Raw genomic sequence first — 19131 nt, forward strand, 5'->3', positions numbered from 1 at the left:
ACCCAACTTTCAATTCTAAAATTTGAAAATTTTGTATGGCACAATACATTGATGATGAAATAAAAGTACAAGTGGTATTGTATCGAAATATACTAAGAGAATAAGTACAACAAGTACCACATCAACATAAAAAAAAATGCAATAGGTACATTTATTAAAACGACTATCCAGTCATACTAGAAGTTTTCAGCGCCATCAGCGATGACTAATTTGTATCGGTGAACTTGCGAAGCACATAATGTGAGTTCTCTTCTTCTAACTGAATTTTTTCCATACACAAAACTAAAAATCGAACTCCTCACCATCTATAAAATTGATAGATATGTCACTTATAAATTAAAGTGAAATGCAATTATAAATTGGCAGAGACATTGCATTATATATGGAGGGGCCGGGGTTGGAACTCCGGTCATCCACTTATCCACCTTATGGGTGGAATTTTCTAGCCACTTCCTGACAAAAAAAAGAAATGCTACTCTCTATAAATTGAAATCTTCCTTATATAGGATAATCACTTATCATTAATTGTTTTGATACTAATGAAGAAAACAATGATGGGAACGCTACTGCATTTTCTTTCGGTATTGCTTGGCGTCCTTTCTATTTTGGTTTTAGTACAAGCTCAGGATCAATCAGGTTTGGTTATAAATTTGTATACAATAGTTGTTTCATGTCACATAGTATATAGTAGTTACTAATTATTTATAGCTGAAGTTTTCTTTGTTTATACATGTTTCAGGATTTATCAGCATAGCTTGTGGTCTACCTGAACATTTGAACTTTTCTAGCAACAGTACAACTATAAATTACATTTCAGATGCCAATTTCATAGATACAGGTGTAAGTAACAGGATTCAACCTATAGGCAATAATATCACTGTTCTACAGCAACTAGAATATGTGAGGAGTTTTCCTAATGGAGTGAAAAATTGTTACAAAATAAATGTAACAAATGGTACTAAATATTTAATCAGAGCATCTTTCTTTTATGGTAACTATGATAATCTAAATGAACCCCCACAATTTGATCTTCATTTTGGAGCTAATGTGTGGGATACAATAAATGCATCACTCTACAGAACAAGGGAGATCATTTACACTCCATCACAAGATTACATACAACCATGTCTTGTTAATACAGGAAATGGAACTCCGTTCATTTCAACTATCGAATTGAGGCCTTTGAACAATACAATATATGTCACAGACTCACCTAAATCAGTATTATCGCGCTTCTTACGATTGGATATAGGTTCCATCACAAACTTACAGTACAGGTAACATGAATACATATTGCACGTAGTCGTCGGCTAGCAGCACATTTATTAGCTAACTTCAAATACTAATTTATTTTTTGGTCATGTTCGAACAACAGGTACAAAGATGATGTGTATGACCGCATTTGGGCACCTTTTCAGTGGGATGGGAAGAAAAATTTAAGCACCAATAATGATCTATTACTTCAAAATAATCATAAACCACCATCAATTGTGATGAGCACTGCTGTTACATCAGTAAATGCCAGTGCCCCTTTACAATTTTATTGGGATGCAGATGATGTAAATGATCAATACTACCTTTACCTATACTTTAATGAGGTTGAAGAGCTCGCCGCAAGTGAAACTAGAGCGTTCAATATCACAGTGAATGAAAAATTTTGGTATGGTCCTGTGATACCTACATACCGGGCAGCATATACCGTATATAGTAATAGTGCAACACCTTTGACCGGAGCCGCAAGGTATCAAGTTAGCCTTTCTAAGACAGAGAATTCAAGCCTTCCACCCATTCTCAATGCTGTTGAGATTTATAAAATAAAAGACTTCTCAGAATCAGAAACTGCATAGGATAATGGTAAGCTAGCCGTTTAGTTTATCTAAACATGTATACTACTTTTTTCGCTTTTAGAGGAAAATTGACATCTCTATATAGATTTGTGCTTAAATCTATTTTGATGTGGTCAAATGATTCTTTTTTTCATATCTAGAAGAGTAGTAGTTTTACCTAGTTGGATATTATTGGTGCTAATTTTTGAGTTTTGGGCATCGACTAAGCTTTTGATTCAATGTACTACTGCGGACTGTAAAACTTTGTGGTTTTGTCTGGCACAACTTGTGCTAGGCAAGACTTTCTTTTGATGTTAATATAATTCATTTTTGCTTATTCAAAAAAAAAAAATAGTTTTGGATTTGTATTTGATTAATTGCATGTATATATAGATATTTTTTTAAGTAGTCTAGTGGTTATAATTTCACCTTTTAAGATGAATAAGTGGAAAATAACATATTCGAACCCCGACCTCTGAAAATTGCAATTTTCCTAGCAACTGAGTTGTTGTCGCTTGAACATGTAGATATAGAACATGTAATTTAATCTATGTGGTAAAATATAATTACATAGAAACAATGAATGAATATATGTTTTGTGCAAAATAATTTAATCTGATGGTGCTTGTTTTGGTTCTAAGTTCTAACTTCTGTCATTGATTTTCTGTTGTTGTAGCTGTTTGAAGGTGGTTCCTCTGCTATTATGTTTTCTGTGTCAGTTTGTATATATGTTTGTGATTCTGCTTGTCCTTGTCATATGGAAGGGATCAACAGCAGTGGTGGAAGATTACTAAAATTGGTGTGGAGAGGTTCCCTTGTCTTGTGCTATCTGTCTTTGGGTTTGGAAGTAGTTGATTGATTTTGGGTGGTCTCTTGTAATTGTTTAGTTGTTAGTTTTGTGCCTTTGGTATTGTTTTAGGACCTGGTGTAAAGTGTTTTTGTATTATTGACTTCTTTGTACTTCTTGTACTTGAACTCTCATTTCAATAAAAATAGTTGCCCAAGAATCACATCATCCATTTAAGTTTTTTTTTTTTTTTTTTCACAGCCAGTATCCGGTCCATTGGATTGCCTAATGATTGGTTTTTCCTTACAAGTTTAATGTCATACCTGTGGATATTTCACCCATATATCATAGCTATCTAAAAATAAAACATCTAAAAGGCTTTAACTAAATTTACTTTCTAAATTCATTAAGTGAATACTGTATCTGGTCTAAGCACCTTTATTTGACTTCTTTCAGTGTTGATGATGATAACCTTGGTTTTTGTAAGACAAAGTCATGAAGGAAGTTACCACTTGATTTTAAGCATTAAGTTGTAATCCTCTTGATTTCAATTGGACTTTGGATATTAAGAAGCCAGAAAGGTACTTCTGAGAGTGCATAGGAACATGTTCATGTTCTCAATTATAGGCCAATAAATAGGGATGAGCTCTTTGATTTGATTTTAGTTATTTGTTGGAGGTTGTAAGTATATTTAAGACCTTGTTTATACTATCAATGATGTAGTAATTCATTGGTTAATTTGCATGTATACCTTATAGATCAATGCTTGCTATATTAATTCTTCATGTATACCTTTAGGCTATGTTTGGATTGGTAGTATAAAATGGAATGAAGCAGAATGAAAAATAATGGAATGGAGGGGAACGGAGCGAAATTGAGTAAAGATATCATTCCATTGTTTGGATATATTTTATAAATATTCATTCCATTGCATACACCCCAATTTGGAGGGGAAAGAAAATTAGAAGATTGAATGGTATGGGATGGAATGGGTTCCATTGTGTTCCATTCCACTCCATTCATTTTTTGCAAATCCAAACAATAGAACTTCGTTAGTTACCACTTCATTTCATTCCATTCCATTCTTTACCACCAATCCAAACATAGCCTTTAGACTATGTTTGAATTAACGGAATATAATGGAATGGAGCGGAGTGGAATAAAGTGGAGTGGAATGGAATGGAGCGGAATGAAATCAATATTTCATTCCATTGTTTGGATATTTTAGAAAGGAGAGGAACAAAATTAAAGGTAAGTGGTGGTATGTGATGAAATTCATTCAATCCTATTTCATTTCATTTCATTCCATTATTATTTTACAAATCTAAACAATGAAACATTATTCTTTTCCATTTCATTCCATCTCATTCCATCAATCCAAACATAGAGTACGTCTGTCCATGGGCTATATTTGGATTGATGGAATGAAATGGAATGGAATGGAAAGAGATGAAATAAAATAATGTTTCATTGTTTGGATTTGAAAAATAATAATGAAATAGGATGAAATGAATTTGATCTCATACTATCACTTACACCTTCAATTTCGTTACTCTCCTTTTTAAAATATAACCAAACGATGGAATGGAGATTTATTCCATTCCACTCCATTTCATTCCAAACAGAGTCTAAATATATTACTCCCTTCAAATTTTTATTTTTTATTTTTATATTTTTTATAAGACTCCCTTCAAATTTCCAATGCATTAATTTTTTTTCTCCCAAACATATCCCTAATTATAGTGCATATTTTTCTACAATCAGTAATAAATAAATACTCTAAAAACACATTAACTCATTCTCATATAAAAAAAATAAAGAAAAGAAAGGTACTTAATTCAAATGTAACAAGTGGTACAATTTTTTTTTCGTCAAATAGCCTAGTGGTTAGACCGTTAAAGTTCCACATTTTTAAGGTGAATAAGTGGGAGTATCGGGGTTCAAACTCCTGCATATAACATGTAATGTTTCTACCAACTGAGTTATGCTCACGGAAACCGTACTCAGCCCTGTTTCTAAGGTTTTGGTGGCTTATGGGTGACCTTAAAATTTGGGTCTAACTATTAAATAGTATAAAAAAATTGAATTGCTAATAAAGATTGAATTTTTTATTTAATATCAAAATACTCATACAAAACAATTCATAAGAGCATTTTTAGATGCAAATTCCCTAATAATTATTTCTATATCAATGTGTTCTATCATATCTTTCTCAATACATAAAATGGCTAGACTATTCAACCTTTCTTGTGACATTGACGATCTCAAGTAATTTTTCAATAATTTTAACTTTGAAAAATTTCTTTCTGCAGATGCAACAGTCACAGACATAGTTAAGAGAATTCTATAAGCAATTGCAACATTTGGATAACAAAAATAAGCAAATCTTATATATTATTTATAAGGAAAATGTTAAATAGTGCACCCGGTGTTAAGCATACCAAAAAGGAAATTTTGTCTTGAAACTTGTGCATTCAATGCATTGAAAGTGTAAAAAGTTGTTTTATGTTTTATTTCTATTTATAAAAGAAGCAAATCATATATATTTATAAAAGAAACAGATCTTAAAAAATCCTAAACAAAAATATTTTTTTGACACATTCAAAACAAAAATATAAACAATAACTTTCTAACAATTTATTATCGTAAATATAATTATAACATATATTTAAATTTAAAATCTTCACAAGATATTTAAACATATTATTTTAAATTTTCACAAGAATTTTGATATTTATTTATTTTATATTATTGACATATATAATATATATCCCTAAAAAAAAATTTGGGGCCCTTTTACTTGGGGGCCTAGGGCCGTCACCCTCCTCGCCCACTGACCGTACTAAATATTTAATAAGAGCTACTTTCTATTACATAAATGTTTTTAGAAAACATAAATTTTGACAAACACTAGACAGTGCTTGTTAGGCTGAATAAAAATTAATAAAGGAGTCTCATAAGTATAGCTCAAATGATAGTTACTAGGGATATTATTGTAGTGGCCTGGGAGTTCGATCTCCGGATTCCATATTTCTTCACATTTAAATTTGTGAGAGTCTAGCCACTAGGCTACTTGACAAAAAAAATTAATAAAGAAAATAAGTTAACGAAAATGACAGTTTTGTACCTTATTTTATTATGGCTTAATTAGTAAAATGATCCCTTAAAGATATTTTTTGTTTCAGATTGGTCCCTTAAAGAAAAAAAGGTTTGAATAGGTCCCTTAAAAAAAAAAAGATCTGAATAGGTCCCTTAAAGACATATCCGTTAATCAGTTTGGTCCATAAAAAAAAGTCAGAATAGGACCAAACTGATTAACGGATATGCTTTAAGGGACCTATTCAGACATTTTTTTCTTTAAGGGACCTATTCAGACTTTTTTTTTAAGGGATAAATGTGAAACTAAAAATATCTTTAATGGACCATTTTACTAATTAAGTCTTTTATTATCTTAACTATACATAATATACTAGCTACCAGACTACTTGACTCAAAAAAAAAAAAATACATGATATGATATCCCCATTTTTTAATAAAAATCAAATGACAAACTGATTTAATTCAAACAAAGAAATAAATAAATTATACTGTATGATATCTCCATCTACAATTTTTAATGATGATTTGCTACAGTTTTATCACTTTACGCTTTAAAGGATTCTAACTCAAAGAAAGATTCAAAGTTAATTGACTTGGTTGCTTGAGTCAACTTAACCCCTTCAGTCCTCTTTGCTTGCGCCGCAATCAAAGAGTTGTGGACTTAGTCAACACTGTCTTTTTCTCACCATTCCTTACCACAATTTCCTTTAAGGTTTCTTATGGAGTTTAAAAATGTGAAAAAGAGATATGAAAAATCATGAACATGTGAAAGTTCCTTATTTTTACATCATCTCTATGTGAGTGTGTGACAGGTTGAATTCTTTAATATCAAGCAATGTCTTTTACTATATATAAATCTTCCTTGTATAGCATTAGTACTCATCATTCATTAATTGTGTCCCTAATGATGCAAACAATAATGATTAGAATGTCATTGCATTTTCTTTCAGCATTGCTTGGTGTCCTTACTATTCTGGTTTTGATACAAGCTCAGGATCAATCAGGTTTGTCGGCTCGTTTGGATTGAGTTATTTTTGAGTTTATGCAAAAAACTTATACAAGTAAGGGTTTGTCTAACATGTGCAATATTACACATTTTGTTTTTCGGCAGAAGCAATATTGCACATGTTAAAGCAACCAAGTAGTACTTTTTTTATTGAAAAACAATTTATTTATTAAAGTTATACATTTAATATAAAATGCACAAGTTTCAATACAAATTAAACTTACTATAGAAAAATCATACAAATAAATAAGCTTTTATGTATTAGCGAGAACTTATGAATTAACATAATACTCCCTCCGGTCCTATATATATATATATATATATATATATATATATATATATATATATATATATATATATATAAGAGAAATATTACTTTTTAGATTTATTAAGAATCTAATGTATATGTTTGTCAAAAAAAAAAAAATCTAATGTATCTAATCCATAATATGGTCTAGATACATTAGATTCTTAATGAATCTAAGAAGTAAGTTTTCTCTTATATATATAGAACCGGAGTAGCTTATGAATTTTTACTAGAAATTTTTTATTGTTGCTGGAGTTATCTTAATGTGTTCATTTAGCTATTTATATATATCAGGATTCATTAGCTTGGATTGTGGTCTACCTGAAGATGTGAGCTATTCTGCATTGAAGACAGGCATAAATTACATTTCAGATTCCAAATTTATAGATACTGGTGTAAGTAAAAGGTTAGGCAATTCTGAAAAGCTTAGTGAAAAGCTACTAGAATATGTGAGGAGCTTTCCTAGTGGGGTGAGAAATTGTTACAGAATAAATGTAACAAGTGGTACTAAATATTTAATCAGAGCTACTTTCTATTATGGAAACTATGATAATCTAAATCAGCCACCACAATTTGATCTTCATCTTGGAGCTAATGTGTGGGATACAGTGAAGTTCACAAATTTATCAGTCATTAAAACCAGTGAGATGATTTACACTCCATCACTAGATTACATACAACTATGTCTTGTTAACACTGGCAAAGGGACACCATTCATTTCAGCTATAGAATTGAGAACTTTAAACAATGATACTTATGTCACGCGCTCAGCTGAATCAGTATTATTAGAATTCTTACGATTGGGTTTAAGTCCCAATTCCATCACAAACTTAGAATACAGGTAAATAATACTACCTCCGATCTTTTATATACGAAACAATTATTAGAAACTTTAAAATCAGGTTTTTGCAGGTATCCCTTTCTTTACAAACTTTCTTAAACCTCCGCTGCTCTCCACTGAGCTCCTCCAACATCCCGTCATTGATCTTCGTCTCTAAAATAAGCTAATTATATCATGGTTGTTGAGACTTTCGAGCCTGAGAAACACGATAACTCGAAGGCAGCATATATAGTTCCACTTTGAGATTGTAAAATAGGAGACCAAAATCTGATTTTTAAAATCAAGGGACTAAATGTTAATTTTTGTCAAAATAGGTGGACCAAAAGTCAATGTAACCTATAAATAAATAACATCAAAGTCAATTACTGATAAATGTTTTGGTCATGAACAAACAACAGGTACAAAGATGATGTTTACGATCGCCTCTGGTTTACTTTTCAACCACATGCTATGAAACAATTAAGCGCGTCACTTAACAATGATGGTCTATTACTTGAAAATAATTATAAACCACCAGCAATTGTGATGAGCACTGCTGCTACACCAGTAAATGTCAGTGCCCCTTTAGAATTAGAATGGGAAGCAGATAATGTAAATGACCAATACTACCTCTACCTGCACTTTAATGAGGTAGAAGAGTTAGCAGCAAATGAAACTAGAGCTTTCAATATCACAATAAATGGAGAGTTTTTGTATGGACCTATGACACCTAGATACCGGTCAGCAGATACCATATTAACTACAACACCTTTAACCGGAGCAGCAAGGTATCAAGTTTCCCTTTCTAAGACAAAGAATTCAACACTTCCACCCATCCTCAATGCTATTGAGGTTTATAAAGTAAAAGACTTCTCACAATCAGAAACTCAACAGGATGATGGTAAGTTAGTTAGCCCTTTATTTTATTAGAAAAACCATACTATGAAGAAAGACTTCTTTACCAACATACATTTCCTTATTTTACATCTTTTTTCTGTAATCTATAATAAAGTTGTGCAATGAGCACTCGTCTTTTTCTTGCCTCATGAACAATGACTCACATGTCACGTCAGCATATGTGGCCAGACATGCTAACATGGCATGTGAGTCACTTGCCATGTGTGGTTGACTTGGTCAAAATCAGCGGCGTCATCCTTTTGCAAAATGGGCTAAACTTAGGGGTCAAAAGTGCTATTATGAAAATCAGAGGGCCAAAATCGCAAGTTTGTGAAAGTTAGATGGCCAAAAGTGCAATTTAACCTTGGCATGTGCCCTTAAGGCACACATTAGCAAGAACCATAAATTTTAAATAGGGACTCATCTAAAAAAGACACATAAATGTAGAGACTAAAAACATATTTAATTCAATTTAATACTACGTATTACCAATTTTTCTTAATTTTCGTGATTTTTTTAACAGAAAGGGACATTGGTTGTATTTGAATTTTTAGTGTCAACTGTGTGTAAATTGGCTTGAAATCCTTTTGAACTGTTTTTTTGGCTGCCAAATACTAGTTGATGCTATAAAAAATATCAAGAATGCTTATGGGGTGGCTAGAAATTGGCAAGGAGATCCATGTGGTCCTTTGAAGTATATGTGGGAAGGCCTAAACTGTAGTATTGATGGCTATGATCCCCCTAGAATCACATCTTTGTAAGTCTATATAATAAACCATGCATATGCATAAATTCAAAATTTTCAGTATTATCCTCTAAAATTATATTTGAAAATGCAACCAGGAATTTGTCTTCAAGTGGATTGATAGGGCAAATAGAATCTTCCATATCAAAGCTCACTATGTTACAGTACTTGTGAGTTCCTAATCCATTAAATTTGAAAATTATTATCTTAATTTGTTGGAGATTCAAATTGTAACTCTATTGTTATTTTCAGGGATTTATCAAACAATAGCTTAAATGGTCCCTTACCTGATTTTCTGATACAACTGCATTCACTAAAAGTCTTGTAAGTGCCATGAAATGTAAAATCCTTGATTACTATGATAAGAAAATAAAGTTTCATATTTGTCCTATGCTATCAGAAATGTAGGGAAGAACAAACTTACCGGGTTAGTTCCAAGTGGACTGCTTGAGAGATCAAAAACTAAATCACTGTCACTTAGGTATACTCATTAATGCGAATATCATCAAATTTGTTCAAGAAAATGCAAATATCACCAATATTATGGAAACTAATGTGTAAGAACCTTTGACTTCTTTTCAGCATGGATGATAACTCTGGTCTTTGTACGACGAAATCCTGCAGAAAGAAGAGTTCGCATGTACCACTGATTGCTTCGATTTCAGCAATAATTGTTGCAATCCTCTTGATTTCTCTTGGATTTTGGATATTCAGAAGACATAAAGGTATTTTAATTATGATATCAATTTTTACTTTTTTTCTTCCTTGTCCATGTTCTTATTCACATTCTTGCATATCTTTTATCACTACTGCAGTTACGTCTACAAATTCTATGAAAAGAGGTTCACTGATACCAAAACAGCATGCATTCAGTTACACTGAAATTCTCAATATTACTGATAACTTCAAAACTATTATTGGAGAAGGAGGATTTGGAGAAGTTTACTTTGGCACGCTACAAAATCAAACTCAAGTCGCTGTTAAGAGGCTTTCACCATCATCAGTGCAAGGTTACAAGGAATTTCAATCAGAGGTTAGATATTTAAGTGGAGTGTGCCTCACATATTAGCATTTTAATTAGATTTACATGTGTTGCGTATCCAACAATATTCACATTGAGAATTCTGCATTATTTTCATAGTTAATTTTGTAAGATATAAAATTTAAAATGCAGGCACAACTTCTAATGATTGTTCATCATAGAAATTTGGTCCCTCTCATTGGATATTGTGATGAAGATGAAATCAAAGCATTGCTTTATGAATACATGGCCAATGGAAATCTCCACCAACACTTGTTAGGTAATTTATGTTTTGTCCTTAGGTTTTTAATGTTTTAGTACAGAAGGAGTATGAATAAGGTAAGGGCAGGGCAATATTTGAAGTATCAAGACTAATGCATATAATTTGCATGCAGTGGAAAATACAAATATCTTAAAATGGAATGAGAGACTTAACATTGCAGTTGATGCCGCAAACGGTAATGTATTGTTTATGGCAAAATCTTTCAAGTTTCTTGCATTGTGCACCCTTACATTGCACTCAGTGTGAATTTTCAGGATTGGATTATCTGCACAATGGATGTAAACCACCTATTATTCATAGAGACTTGAAACCTTCAAACATATTACTAGATGAAAACATGCATGCCAAGATTGCTGATTTTGGTATAAGTAGAACTTTTGTTAATGATATTGATTCTCATATATCCACCTGCCCTGCCGGTACATTTGGTTACGTTGATCCTGAGTAAGTGCTAATCTAAAAAATCAAATTAGATTAACCGTACTTCAATATTTTAATAGCATTTCACAGGCCAATCTTGTTTGCAGTTTGCACTATATTGATGTTAAATAGTTGAGATAAATTAACCAATATGCATCTTATTTATTTCTTTTCATAATAGAGTTCAGAGAACAGGAAACACAAATAAAAAGAATGATGTGTACAGCTTTGGAATAGTTCTATTTGTGTTGATCACCGGTCGTCAAGCAATAGTAAGAGCAGGTGGAGAAAACATTAACATACTTGAATGGGTTATTCCCATAATTGAAAGAGGAGATATTCAAAATGTTGTTGATCCAAAGTTGGAGGGTGAATTTAGCATCAATTCAGCATGGAAAGTTGTAGAGATTGCTATGTCATGCATTTCGCCAAATGCAGTTGAAAGACCAGACATGAGCCTAATATTAGCAGAGTTAAAAGAATGTCTATCTTTGGATATGGTTCAGAGAAACTATGGAAACACAAGAGCTATAGATGAATTGGTTTCTTTTGCTACTGTATCTGAAACCGCTTTATTAGCCAGATAACCACCATTTATAATGATATGTTTATCCTGTATAGGAATAAAAGAATTAGTGTGTCAACTACTATTGTATGAGTGATGCTTATGGAATCTCTATTTTTTTCCTAAGCTATCAGAAAGAATAATTTGCATGAAAAAATAAATAAATTGCTTAGTGCACTTGCTCTTTGAAAAGGATTTTGGGACTTAAAAAGTAAGAGAGAATTATACAAACTTCACAAAGTTAACCGGTTATAACCTCCTAACTAACATAATAACTAACTCCTAGTAACTTGCATTAGGGGCAACAGGTTTAAACAACTAATTACCTATTGCTTACTTGTTGCACAAGTAAACTGTTTGTACATCAACTAATATAAAATACAACAACCAATAGTTATAAGGAGAATAATAAAAAACCAACACTATCACACACTTAAAAGCCACCACTATTGTCCTCAAATTTTGTTTGTTGTTACACTAAACCAAAATTTGATTGATGCACGTATTTTACTAATTGTGTGCTGATATACTATGTCACAAGGCAGCTAATATCCTAACTGTTGAAGTCACGATACTAAAAATGAGGAGTATGTGTAAGTGTGTGTAAACTAAGGGAGGGAAAGAGAGTTGACTTAGTCAACTACTACTGAAAAAGTCTATGCTTCCCCTGCTTATAAAAAAAAGTTTTATGTCTCCCTCTAATCAAATCAAAACTTTTTAAAAAGAGGTGATTTATATTAACAAGATACAATTGTTTTTATGCAAGTGATTTGGTTCAACTATATATTTTATAAAAATTGATATTTGTGTGATCAACATTACTTAGCTTTGCACCATTCGTCTAACCCTTAATAATTTCCCTACTTTTTTTTAAGAGAGTTATATTCAACGTACTGTCTTATTCTCACCATTCCTGTACAATTTTTTTAGGTTTTTTAAGGAATGTCTTACAAATTAGAAATGTGCAAGAGGGATATGAAAAAGCATGAATATGACAGTTCCTTATTTTTTATATCATCTATGTGTCAGTGTGTGACAGGTTGAGTACTTCAATGTATCAAGCAACGTCTTTTATATATAACAGTTGCATTTGAAAGAAGATAAAAAATAATTTGTTATTGATCAACTAGAAAATAAATGAATTTATAATATAATTTAAAATTATATATAAAATCTTCCTTGTAATAGCATTATCATTCGTCATCATTAAATTGTATTCCTAATGAAGCAAACAATAACGATGAGAATGTTACTGCATTTTCTTTCAGTATTGCTGGGTGTCCTTACTAGTATTTTGGTTTCCAGTATTGCTCAAGATCAATCAGGTTCATTTTGTTTATGAATTTAATTTTCAACATCTATTTTATATCACATAGATGTTATTATTATTGTAGCTGAAGTTATGTCAATGTGTTCATCTATTTATATATATCAGGATTCATTAGCTTAGATTGTGGTCTACCTGAAGATGTGACCTATTCTGATAGGAGCACAGGCATAAATTACATTTCAGATGCCAAATTCATAAATACTGGTGTAAGTAAGAGGTTAGGAAATTCTGAAAAGCTTAGTCAAGAGTTACTAGAATATGTGAGGAGCTTTCCTAGTGGGGTGAGAAATTGTTACAAAATAAAGGTAACAAGTGGTACTAAATATTTAATCAGAACTTCATTCTACTATGGAAATTATGATAATCTAAATAAGCCACCACAATTTGATCTTCATCTTGGAGCTAATGTGTGGGATACAGTGAAGTTCACCAATTTATCATTTATCCAAACCAGTGAGATCATTTACACTCCATCACAGGATTATATACAACCATGTCTTGTTAACACTGGCACATTATATTTACCAAAAAGACAGATTTGCAATAAAGCTTATTTTTCCTATAATCATTATAACATTGAATTCAGCAATGATAATTGAGTTTTTCTACTTCCTAATATCAGCATGGTTTCAGTTCAGAGTTATAAACTAGACCTTCTACTTTTGGATAACTATGCTATTTTTGGATGACTAATCATTTTAGTCTCCCTTGTTAACCTCAATTTTTTTTATCCAAAAGACTCGAACTCAACACCTTACTTAAAATATGTGAATCTTAGTTTCACTCAAAGCAATGTAATGCAAAAATCACCATTCAACAATGATACTATAAATAATGTCTAAGCACCTTCGACTTCTTTCAGTGTGGATGATAACCCTGGTCTTTGTACGACGGAATCATGCAAAAAGAAGCATTTGTCTGTACCACTTATTGCATCATTTTCAGCATTAATTGTAATCCTCTTGATTTCTCTTGGGGTTTGGAGATTCAGAAGACAAAAAGGTAATTCTTGGAGGACAAAGGAACAGGTTCATATTATCAAATAAGACTATAAATAGGGACGAGTAGGCCTTGTTTATACTATGAAAATAGTGTAGTAATCCATTGGTTCAAATTTCAAGCTCGGTATTTTAAATTTAAAACAAATTAAAATTTTCATTAAAACTTACACCGTCTGTTCTAGATTCAATCACCATGGATATATCTAATGCATGCATGCAGAAAAAAATTTACTGTGGAGAATCTTATTTCATACTCAGCCCTCCTCTCCAACTCAATTCCTCTTGTGTCAAAAAAATATCCCTCTTCCCCTGTAAACCCAGAAACACATGTAAAACTACCACAATCATGTGTTGAGTAATGTTTTATCTCGTCTGAAACTTTTATAGCTTTTCTGCCACAATATTTTTCCACATCCTTGCATATTTTTATTGAATTTTCTTTATCACTGTTGTAGTTACGTCTTCAAATTCTAAGAAAAAGGGTTCAATGAAATCAAAACATCAAGCATTCAGTTATACTGAAATTCTCAATATTACTGATAACTTCAAAACTATAATTGGAGAAGGAGGATTTGGAAAAGTTTACTTTGGCACTCTACAAGATCAAACTCAAGTCGCTGTTAAGAGGCTTTCACCATCATCAATGCAAGGTTATAAGGAGTTTCAATCAGAGGTTAGAAATTGTATTCAAGTTAGAAAAACAAAATAATCAATATTTATTTTAGTTAAGTAATATTCAAAAGGAGAATCCTGCATTATTTTCAAAGTTAACGTTAGAGATAAAATTTAAAATGCAGGCACAACTTTTAACGATTGTTCATCATAGAAATTTGGTCTCCCACCTTGGATATTGTGATGAAGGTGAAATCAAAGCATTGGTTTATGAATATATGGCCAATGGAAATCTCCAACAACTCTTATTCGGTAATTTATTATATTATAGATTTACTACTTCCAGTTTATCTACATTTTAAAGGTTAACATGTGAAGAATCTTTTTTTATCAACTAAATTGACATAACATTAGCATGGGTAGAATACAATACCAGTTAAAAAAATTAGTGCAGAATAGTTTTTATTATTGTAATAACATAGATTATTTTTGAAAAATATTGGGAAAGGAGAAATTAGTATTACCAAGGGTATACTATTGACCATTTTACAACTGTCTTATATAAAATTTAAACTCCGTCGCTTGAAGTTACAAAGTCAAATCCTTACCACTGAACTATCCGTATGGACAATAAGGATTATGAATAAGGCAGGGAGAAGTGCAAGAAAAATGATTTTTTTTTCTTATGCCTTTGTTTTAAATATTATTGACCAAGGGTATACTATTGACCATCTTATCATCTATTTGTATGCAGTGGAAAATTCAAATATCTTAACATGGAATGAGAGACTAAACATTGCAGTTGATGCAGCACACGGTAATGCATGTACTATTTATGGAAACATCTTTCTTATATTGTGTACCTTTACATTGCTTTTAATTAGTGTGGATTTTCAGGACTGGATTATCTACATAATGGATGTAAACCACCTATTGTGCATAGAGATTTGAAACCATCCAACATATTACTAGATGATAAGATGCATGCCAAGATAGCAGATTTCGGTCTAAGTAGAGCTTTTGGTAACGATGTTGATTCTCATATATCTACACGCCCTGCTGGTACATTTGGTTACATTGATCCAGAGTAAGTCGTAATATAAAAATTCAAATTAGATTAACCAAATTTCAAGCAGTGGATTTATGACTTTTTTATACAATGTTTTAATTAACAAGTCTTTAGTTTAATACAATTTTAATTAGCTTTGTATAGTAGCAAAATAAATGATTGTGCAAATATTTCAGTGGCCAAGTAATTATATGACATCTAGTGTGCATAAAGTTAGATTAGTATATTTGTTTCATTTTAGTGTAGATTTTTACATATACTAGTTTACCATATAGATTAAATGTAATATAATGCAAACATGTTTGATAAATTTATCAATATGCTTCTTAATCTTTCTAAATAAAATTTTTGGGATACTCTTGATAAGTTATTGATACTAGCTAGACAAAAGATTTGTTTATTTTGGTCAATATTTTCTAAAATGAGAAAGAAAGAAGCAATACATAAGCTTAAGGATCACTTATGTAGTTTATTTGTCTGTTTTCATAATAGATTCAGAGAACGGGAAACACGAATAAGAATAATGATATCTATAGCTTTGGGATAATTCTATTTGAATTGATCACTGGCCAGAAAGCACTAGGAAGAGCATCAGGAGAAACCATTCACATACTTCAATGGGTTACTCCCATAGTTAAAAGTGGAGATATTCAAAACATTGTTGATGCGAGGTTGCAGGGTGAATTCAACATCAATTCAGCATGGAAAGTTGTAGAGATAGCCATGTCATGCACTTCAGCAATTGCAGTTGAAAGACCAGACACGAGCCAAATATTGGCAGAGCTAAAGGACTGTGTATCTTTGGAGATAGTTCAGAGAAATAGTGGAAGCGCGGCCATATATGAATTGACTTCTTTATCTATTGGATCAAATACTAGTCCTTTAGCTAGGTAACCACCATATGGTGATTTCTTCATCCTGTATTGAGTGTCACACTAAATGTCCTAGTATAGTGGTCATCGATTGTATGGTATGAATTAATAATTTTTTTTTTTTTTTGAGCAACAAAGAACACTTTTATTAACAAAACTCATATAACATAAGATATGTTATAAGAGCATAAAGCAGAAGAAAAGGAATACATAAAGGCTACAGCAGAACAAAAGAACAAAATAGCCACAAAAGAGCTAGGCAACGCAGCAACACTAAAGCATAATACAGCAATTCACAAAACACAGTTGCAGCAAAAAAAACAAGCCCGCAAGCCCACCCATCATCGATGCATGCAATCCATCGGATTCCACTTCCATTCGTACAGTATACACGGCCCCATTGCCATCCTCCCAATGAACCATTGCCATGACAGTACCTTAACTTGTTCCAACACCTCTTCAACAGCAGTAGCAGTATTATTAAACACACAATCGTTTCTCCTTTTCCATAAGATCCACATAAACGCGCTCCATATCAAACGCATTCCCGCCTTCTGTTTTTTCGAATTAACACATGTTGCCCACATAGCAAAAGAAGTGGCTATATTAGGAGGAATAATCAGCGTTAAACCCAACCAACTAGTAAGACCATACCAAACCTTTGCTGTAAAGTTACAGTGAAGAAATAAATGTGCCGCTGTTTCAGTCATATGGCCACAAAACACACAGTTCTGCTGATCAATAAGAAGCATCCTGCGCTTAAAAAGATTGTCTTTTGTCTGAACACGGTTTAACAGCAATTGCCAAGAAAATGCTCGTACCTTCGAAGGAGTCGCGCACTTCCAGAGTCTGTTGAACACGAAAACCTCTACAGGTTGCAAATTCCGATTAACCGGCACCAAATTTTCCAGCAACACATATGCCGATTTAACCGTGAATCCTTGAATTCCATCGCCAAGCCACAACCACCTGTCAGGATTATCCACGGGAGCAAACGGAGCAATAATCTCAACAAACTCACGGAATTGATCCTCTTCCCATTGAAATCGATTACGGCGCCACATCAACTGCCACTGCCACTGTCCATCAATCAAAATACCCATATTATGAATCATCTCCTGTTTTTTATTAGAAATACCAAACAAACGAGGAAATCGCTGCCGTAAAGATTGATCCCCAATCCACAATTCGTTCCAAAAAGATGTAGAATCACCTCTACCCACTTTTTTCCCAACTGAAAAGAGTTGTGCGCCAACTACTGTAGTATGAGTGATGTTGAATTAAAAGCACTATTTCCCTCCTAAACTATTAGGAAGAATAATGTGCATGAAATATAAATAAGTTGTTAGCTAAAAGCCAATTTGATGGATGCATTTAGTCTACTAGTTATGTGTTGACTCACTCACGTCACAATGTCACGATGACTAGCATATATATTAATTGTTGAAAAGATTTATTTGATAGTTACTATAGCTTCTCCAACTAATGTGTTATTAATAAGAATGGAATTGTACGGGAAAATCATATCAGTGTCTAAATGTGTAATAAGATATTTTTGAATCAGTACAAGAAAAGATAAAGGGCATGGTAGCCCTTCCCAATTCATAGATTCAGTTTAGACTCTACATACGAGGAACAATCTAGAAGGGCCCATACTACCAAGGAGATAGTTAGAATTTACTCTTCGAGCTACACACTACTTGTTATGTTGTTGCAGCTTAATATAAATTGAATGCCCTTCCGCATTAGTCTAGCTACAATGTGACTCTACTTCTTCATGATTTGGTAATTCCTAAGGGGCAGAGAGTGATCAAAAGTGCATAAAGCATATTCAATGAACAAGATTGACATGCTTCTAAGTAAAAAGATACGTGAATTAACTGAATTCATATTAGAATAAGTGGGATCCTAAGGGTTGCAGATATGGAATAATATGGTTGAATGAAGAATTATAAGAATCGATTTAGGGCACTTGTGAGATAAGTGACTTTCTAGAAAGTTTTCTAGAAAATTGTATGGGAATAGTAGGCGATGCTAAAAAACAATCCAAGATGTTACAATACTTCAAATGGAATCGAATAGAGTATCATCTTTCAGGTTGTTCAGGTACAAAGAAAAGATACTGAGAAACAAACAAATCCTGCAAAATCAGGGAAATGAATTTGGTTGTTTTTAAATCTGGGTCTGACACTTGTAATTTTGCAGGTTGAAAGAGATAAAACCTGTTAATATGTGACATGGGCAGAAAATTAGTCGTTTTATATTGTACACCAACCGATGTGAAGAGAGGTCACATTTGAGGGAAAGATTGCGTGTGAAGAGTGCAGCATGTAATGATGGTGAGAATGTGATGGGTCCAAAGGTTAAAATCCATGGTCCATCATGGACAAATACTTCCGCGGGTGCAAGCTATAAGGACCCAACGGTTGAATATGCAACATCGCTAAAATGGGTTCATACTAAACAAAATG

General features: G+C 32.4%; 4 protein-coding genes across 5 annotated transcripts; 3 read left to right on the top strand and 1 right to left on the bottom strand.

Annotated features, from left to right (window-relative positions):
* The first annotated feature begins 506 nt into the window (after nt 1-506).
* LOC123884515 (LRR receptor-like serine/threonine-protein kinase IOS1) lies at nt 507-2902 on the top strand. The gene is made up of 4 exons (XM_045933625.1): nt 507-636; nt 740-1277; nt 1376-1854; nt 2503-2902. The coding sequence occupies exons 1-3, from the start codon at nt 540-542 to the stop codon at nt 1845-1847; spliced, it is 1107 nt and encodes a 368-aa protein (XP_045789581.1). The 5' UTR covers nt 507-539; the 3' UTR covers nt 1848-1854; nt 2503-2902.
* Nucleotides 2903-6595: 3693 nt separating this feature from the next.
* LOC123884512 (probable LRR receptor-like serine/threonine-protein kinase At1g05700) lies at nt 6596-11968 on the top strand. 2 transcript variants are annotated; one of them, XM_045933621.1, is made up of 13 exons: nt 6596-6716; nt 7320-7866; nt 8265-8746; nt 9361-9499; nt 9586-9657; nt 9740-9811; nt 9888-9968; nt 10070-10212; nt 10303-10520; nt 10662-10788; nt 10904-10966; nt 11046-11235; nt 11393-11968. In XM_045933621.1, the coding sequence occupies exons 1-13, from the start codon at nt 6617-6619 to the stop codon at nt 11796-11798; spliced, it is 2640 nt and encodes an 879-aa protein (XP_045789577.1). In that variant the 5' UTR covers nt 6596-6616; the 3' UTR covers nt 11799-11968. The 2 variants fall into 2 exon arrangements, with proteins under 2 accessions (XP_045789577.1, XP_045789575.1); XM_045933619.1 differs by having other exon boundaries at nt 6609-6716; nt 10070-10520.
* A 1009-nt stretch (nt 11969-12977) lies between these two features.
* LOC123886800 (putative leucine-rich repeat receptor-like serine/threonine-protein kinase At2g19230) lies at nt 12978-16787 on the top strand. Its single transcript, XM_045936085.1, has 9 exons — nt 12978-13101; nt 13212-13616; nt 13950-14108; nt 14563-14780; nt 14905-15031; nt 15474-15536; nt 15617-15806; nt 15965-15971; nt 16281-16787. Exons 1-9 carry the CDS (start codon nt 12999-13001, stop codon nt 16680-16682), a joined length of 1674 nt encoding a protein of 557 aa, XP_045792041.1. The 5' UTR covers nt 12978-12998; the 3' UTR covers nt 16683-16787.
* Nucleotides 16788-17001: 214 nt separating this feature from the next.
* Nucleotides 17002-17763, bottom strand: LOC123886801. The gene has a single exon (XM_045936086.1). The coding sequence runs from the start codon at nt 17761-17763 to the stop codon at nt 17002-17004; it is 762 nt and encodes a 253-aa protein (XP_045792042.1).
* Nucleotides 17764-19131: the final 1368 nt, after the last annotated feature.

The sequence above is a fragment of the Trifolium pratense genome, linkage group LG5 (assembly GCF_020283565.1).
Source record: "Trifolium pratense cultivar HEN17-A07 linkage group LG5, ARS_RC_1.1, whole genome shotgun sequence".
Lineage (NCBI taxonomy): Eukaryota > Viridiplantae > Streptophyta > Magnoliopsida > Fabales > Fabaceae > Trifolium > Trifolium pratense.

Excerpts from the sequence above, each read along its gene's own strand:
- LOC123884512 (XM_045933619.1), top strand. The coding sequence starts at position 6,617 with ATGATGCAAACAATAATGATTAGAATGTCATTGCATTTTCTTTCAGCA. Across the intron at positions 8,747-9,360 it reads AGAAACTCAACAGGATGATG|TTGATGCTATAAAAAATATC; the intron begins GTAAGTTAGTTA and ends GCCAAATACTAG. Across the intron at positions 10,789-10,903 it reads TCTCCACCAACACTTGTTAG|TGGAAAATACAAATATCTTA; the intron begins GTAATTTATGTT and ends ATTTGCATGCAG.
- LOC123886800 (XM_045936085.1), top strand. The coding sequence starts at position 12,999 with ATGAAGCAAACAATAACGATGAGAATGTTACTGCATTTTCTTTCAGTA. Across the intron at positions 13,102-13,211 it reads TATTGCTCAAGATCAATCAG|GATTCATTAGCTTAGATTGT; the intron begins GTTCATTTTGTT and ends TATATATATCAG. Across the intron at positions 14,781-14,904 it reads ATAAGGAGTTTCAATCAGAG|GCACAACTTTTAACGATTGT; the intron begins GTTAGAAATTGT and ends TTTAAAATGCAG.
- LOC123884515 (XM_045933625.1), top strand. The coding sequence starts at position 540 with ATGAAGAAAACAATGATGGGAACGCTACTGCATTTTCTTTCGGTATTG. Across the intron at positions 637-739 it reads ACAAGCTCAGGATCAATCAG|GATTTATCAGCATAGCTTGT; the intron begins GTTTGGTTATAA and ends TACATGTTTCAG. Across the intron at positions 1,278-1,375 it reads ATCACAAACTTACAGTACAG|GTACAAAGATGATGTGTATG; the intron begins GTAACATGAATA and ends TTCGAACAACAG.
- LOC123886801 (XM_045936086.1), bottom strand. The coding sequence starts at position 17,763 with ATGGGTATTTTGATTGATGGACAGTGGCAGTGGCAGTTGATGTGGCGC.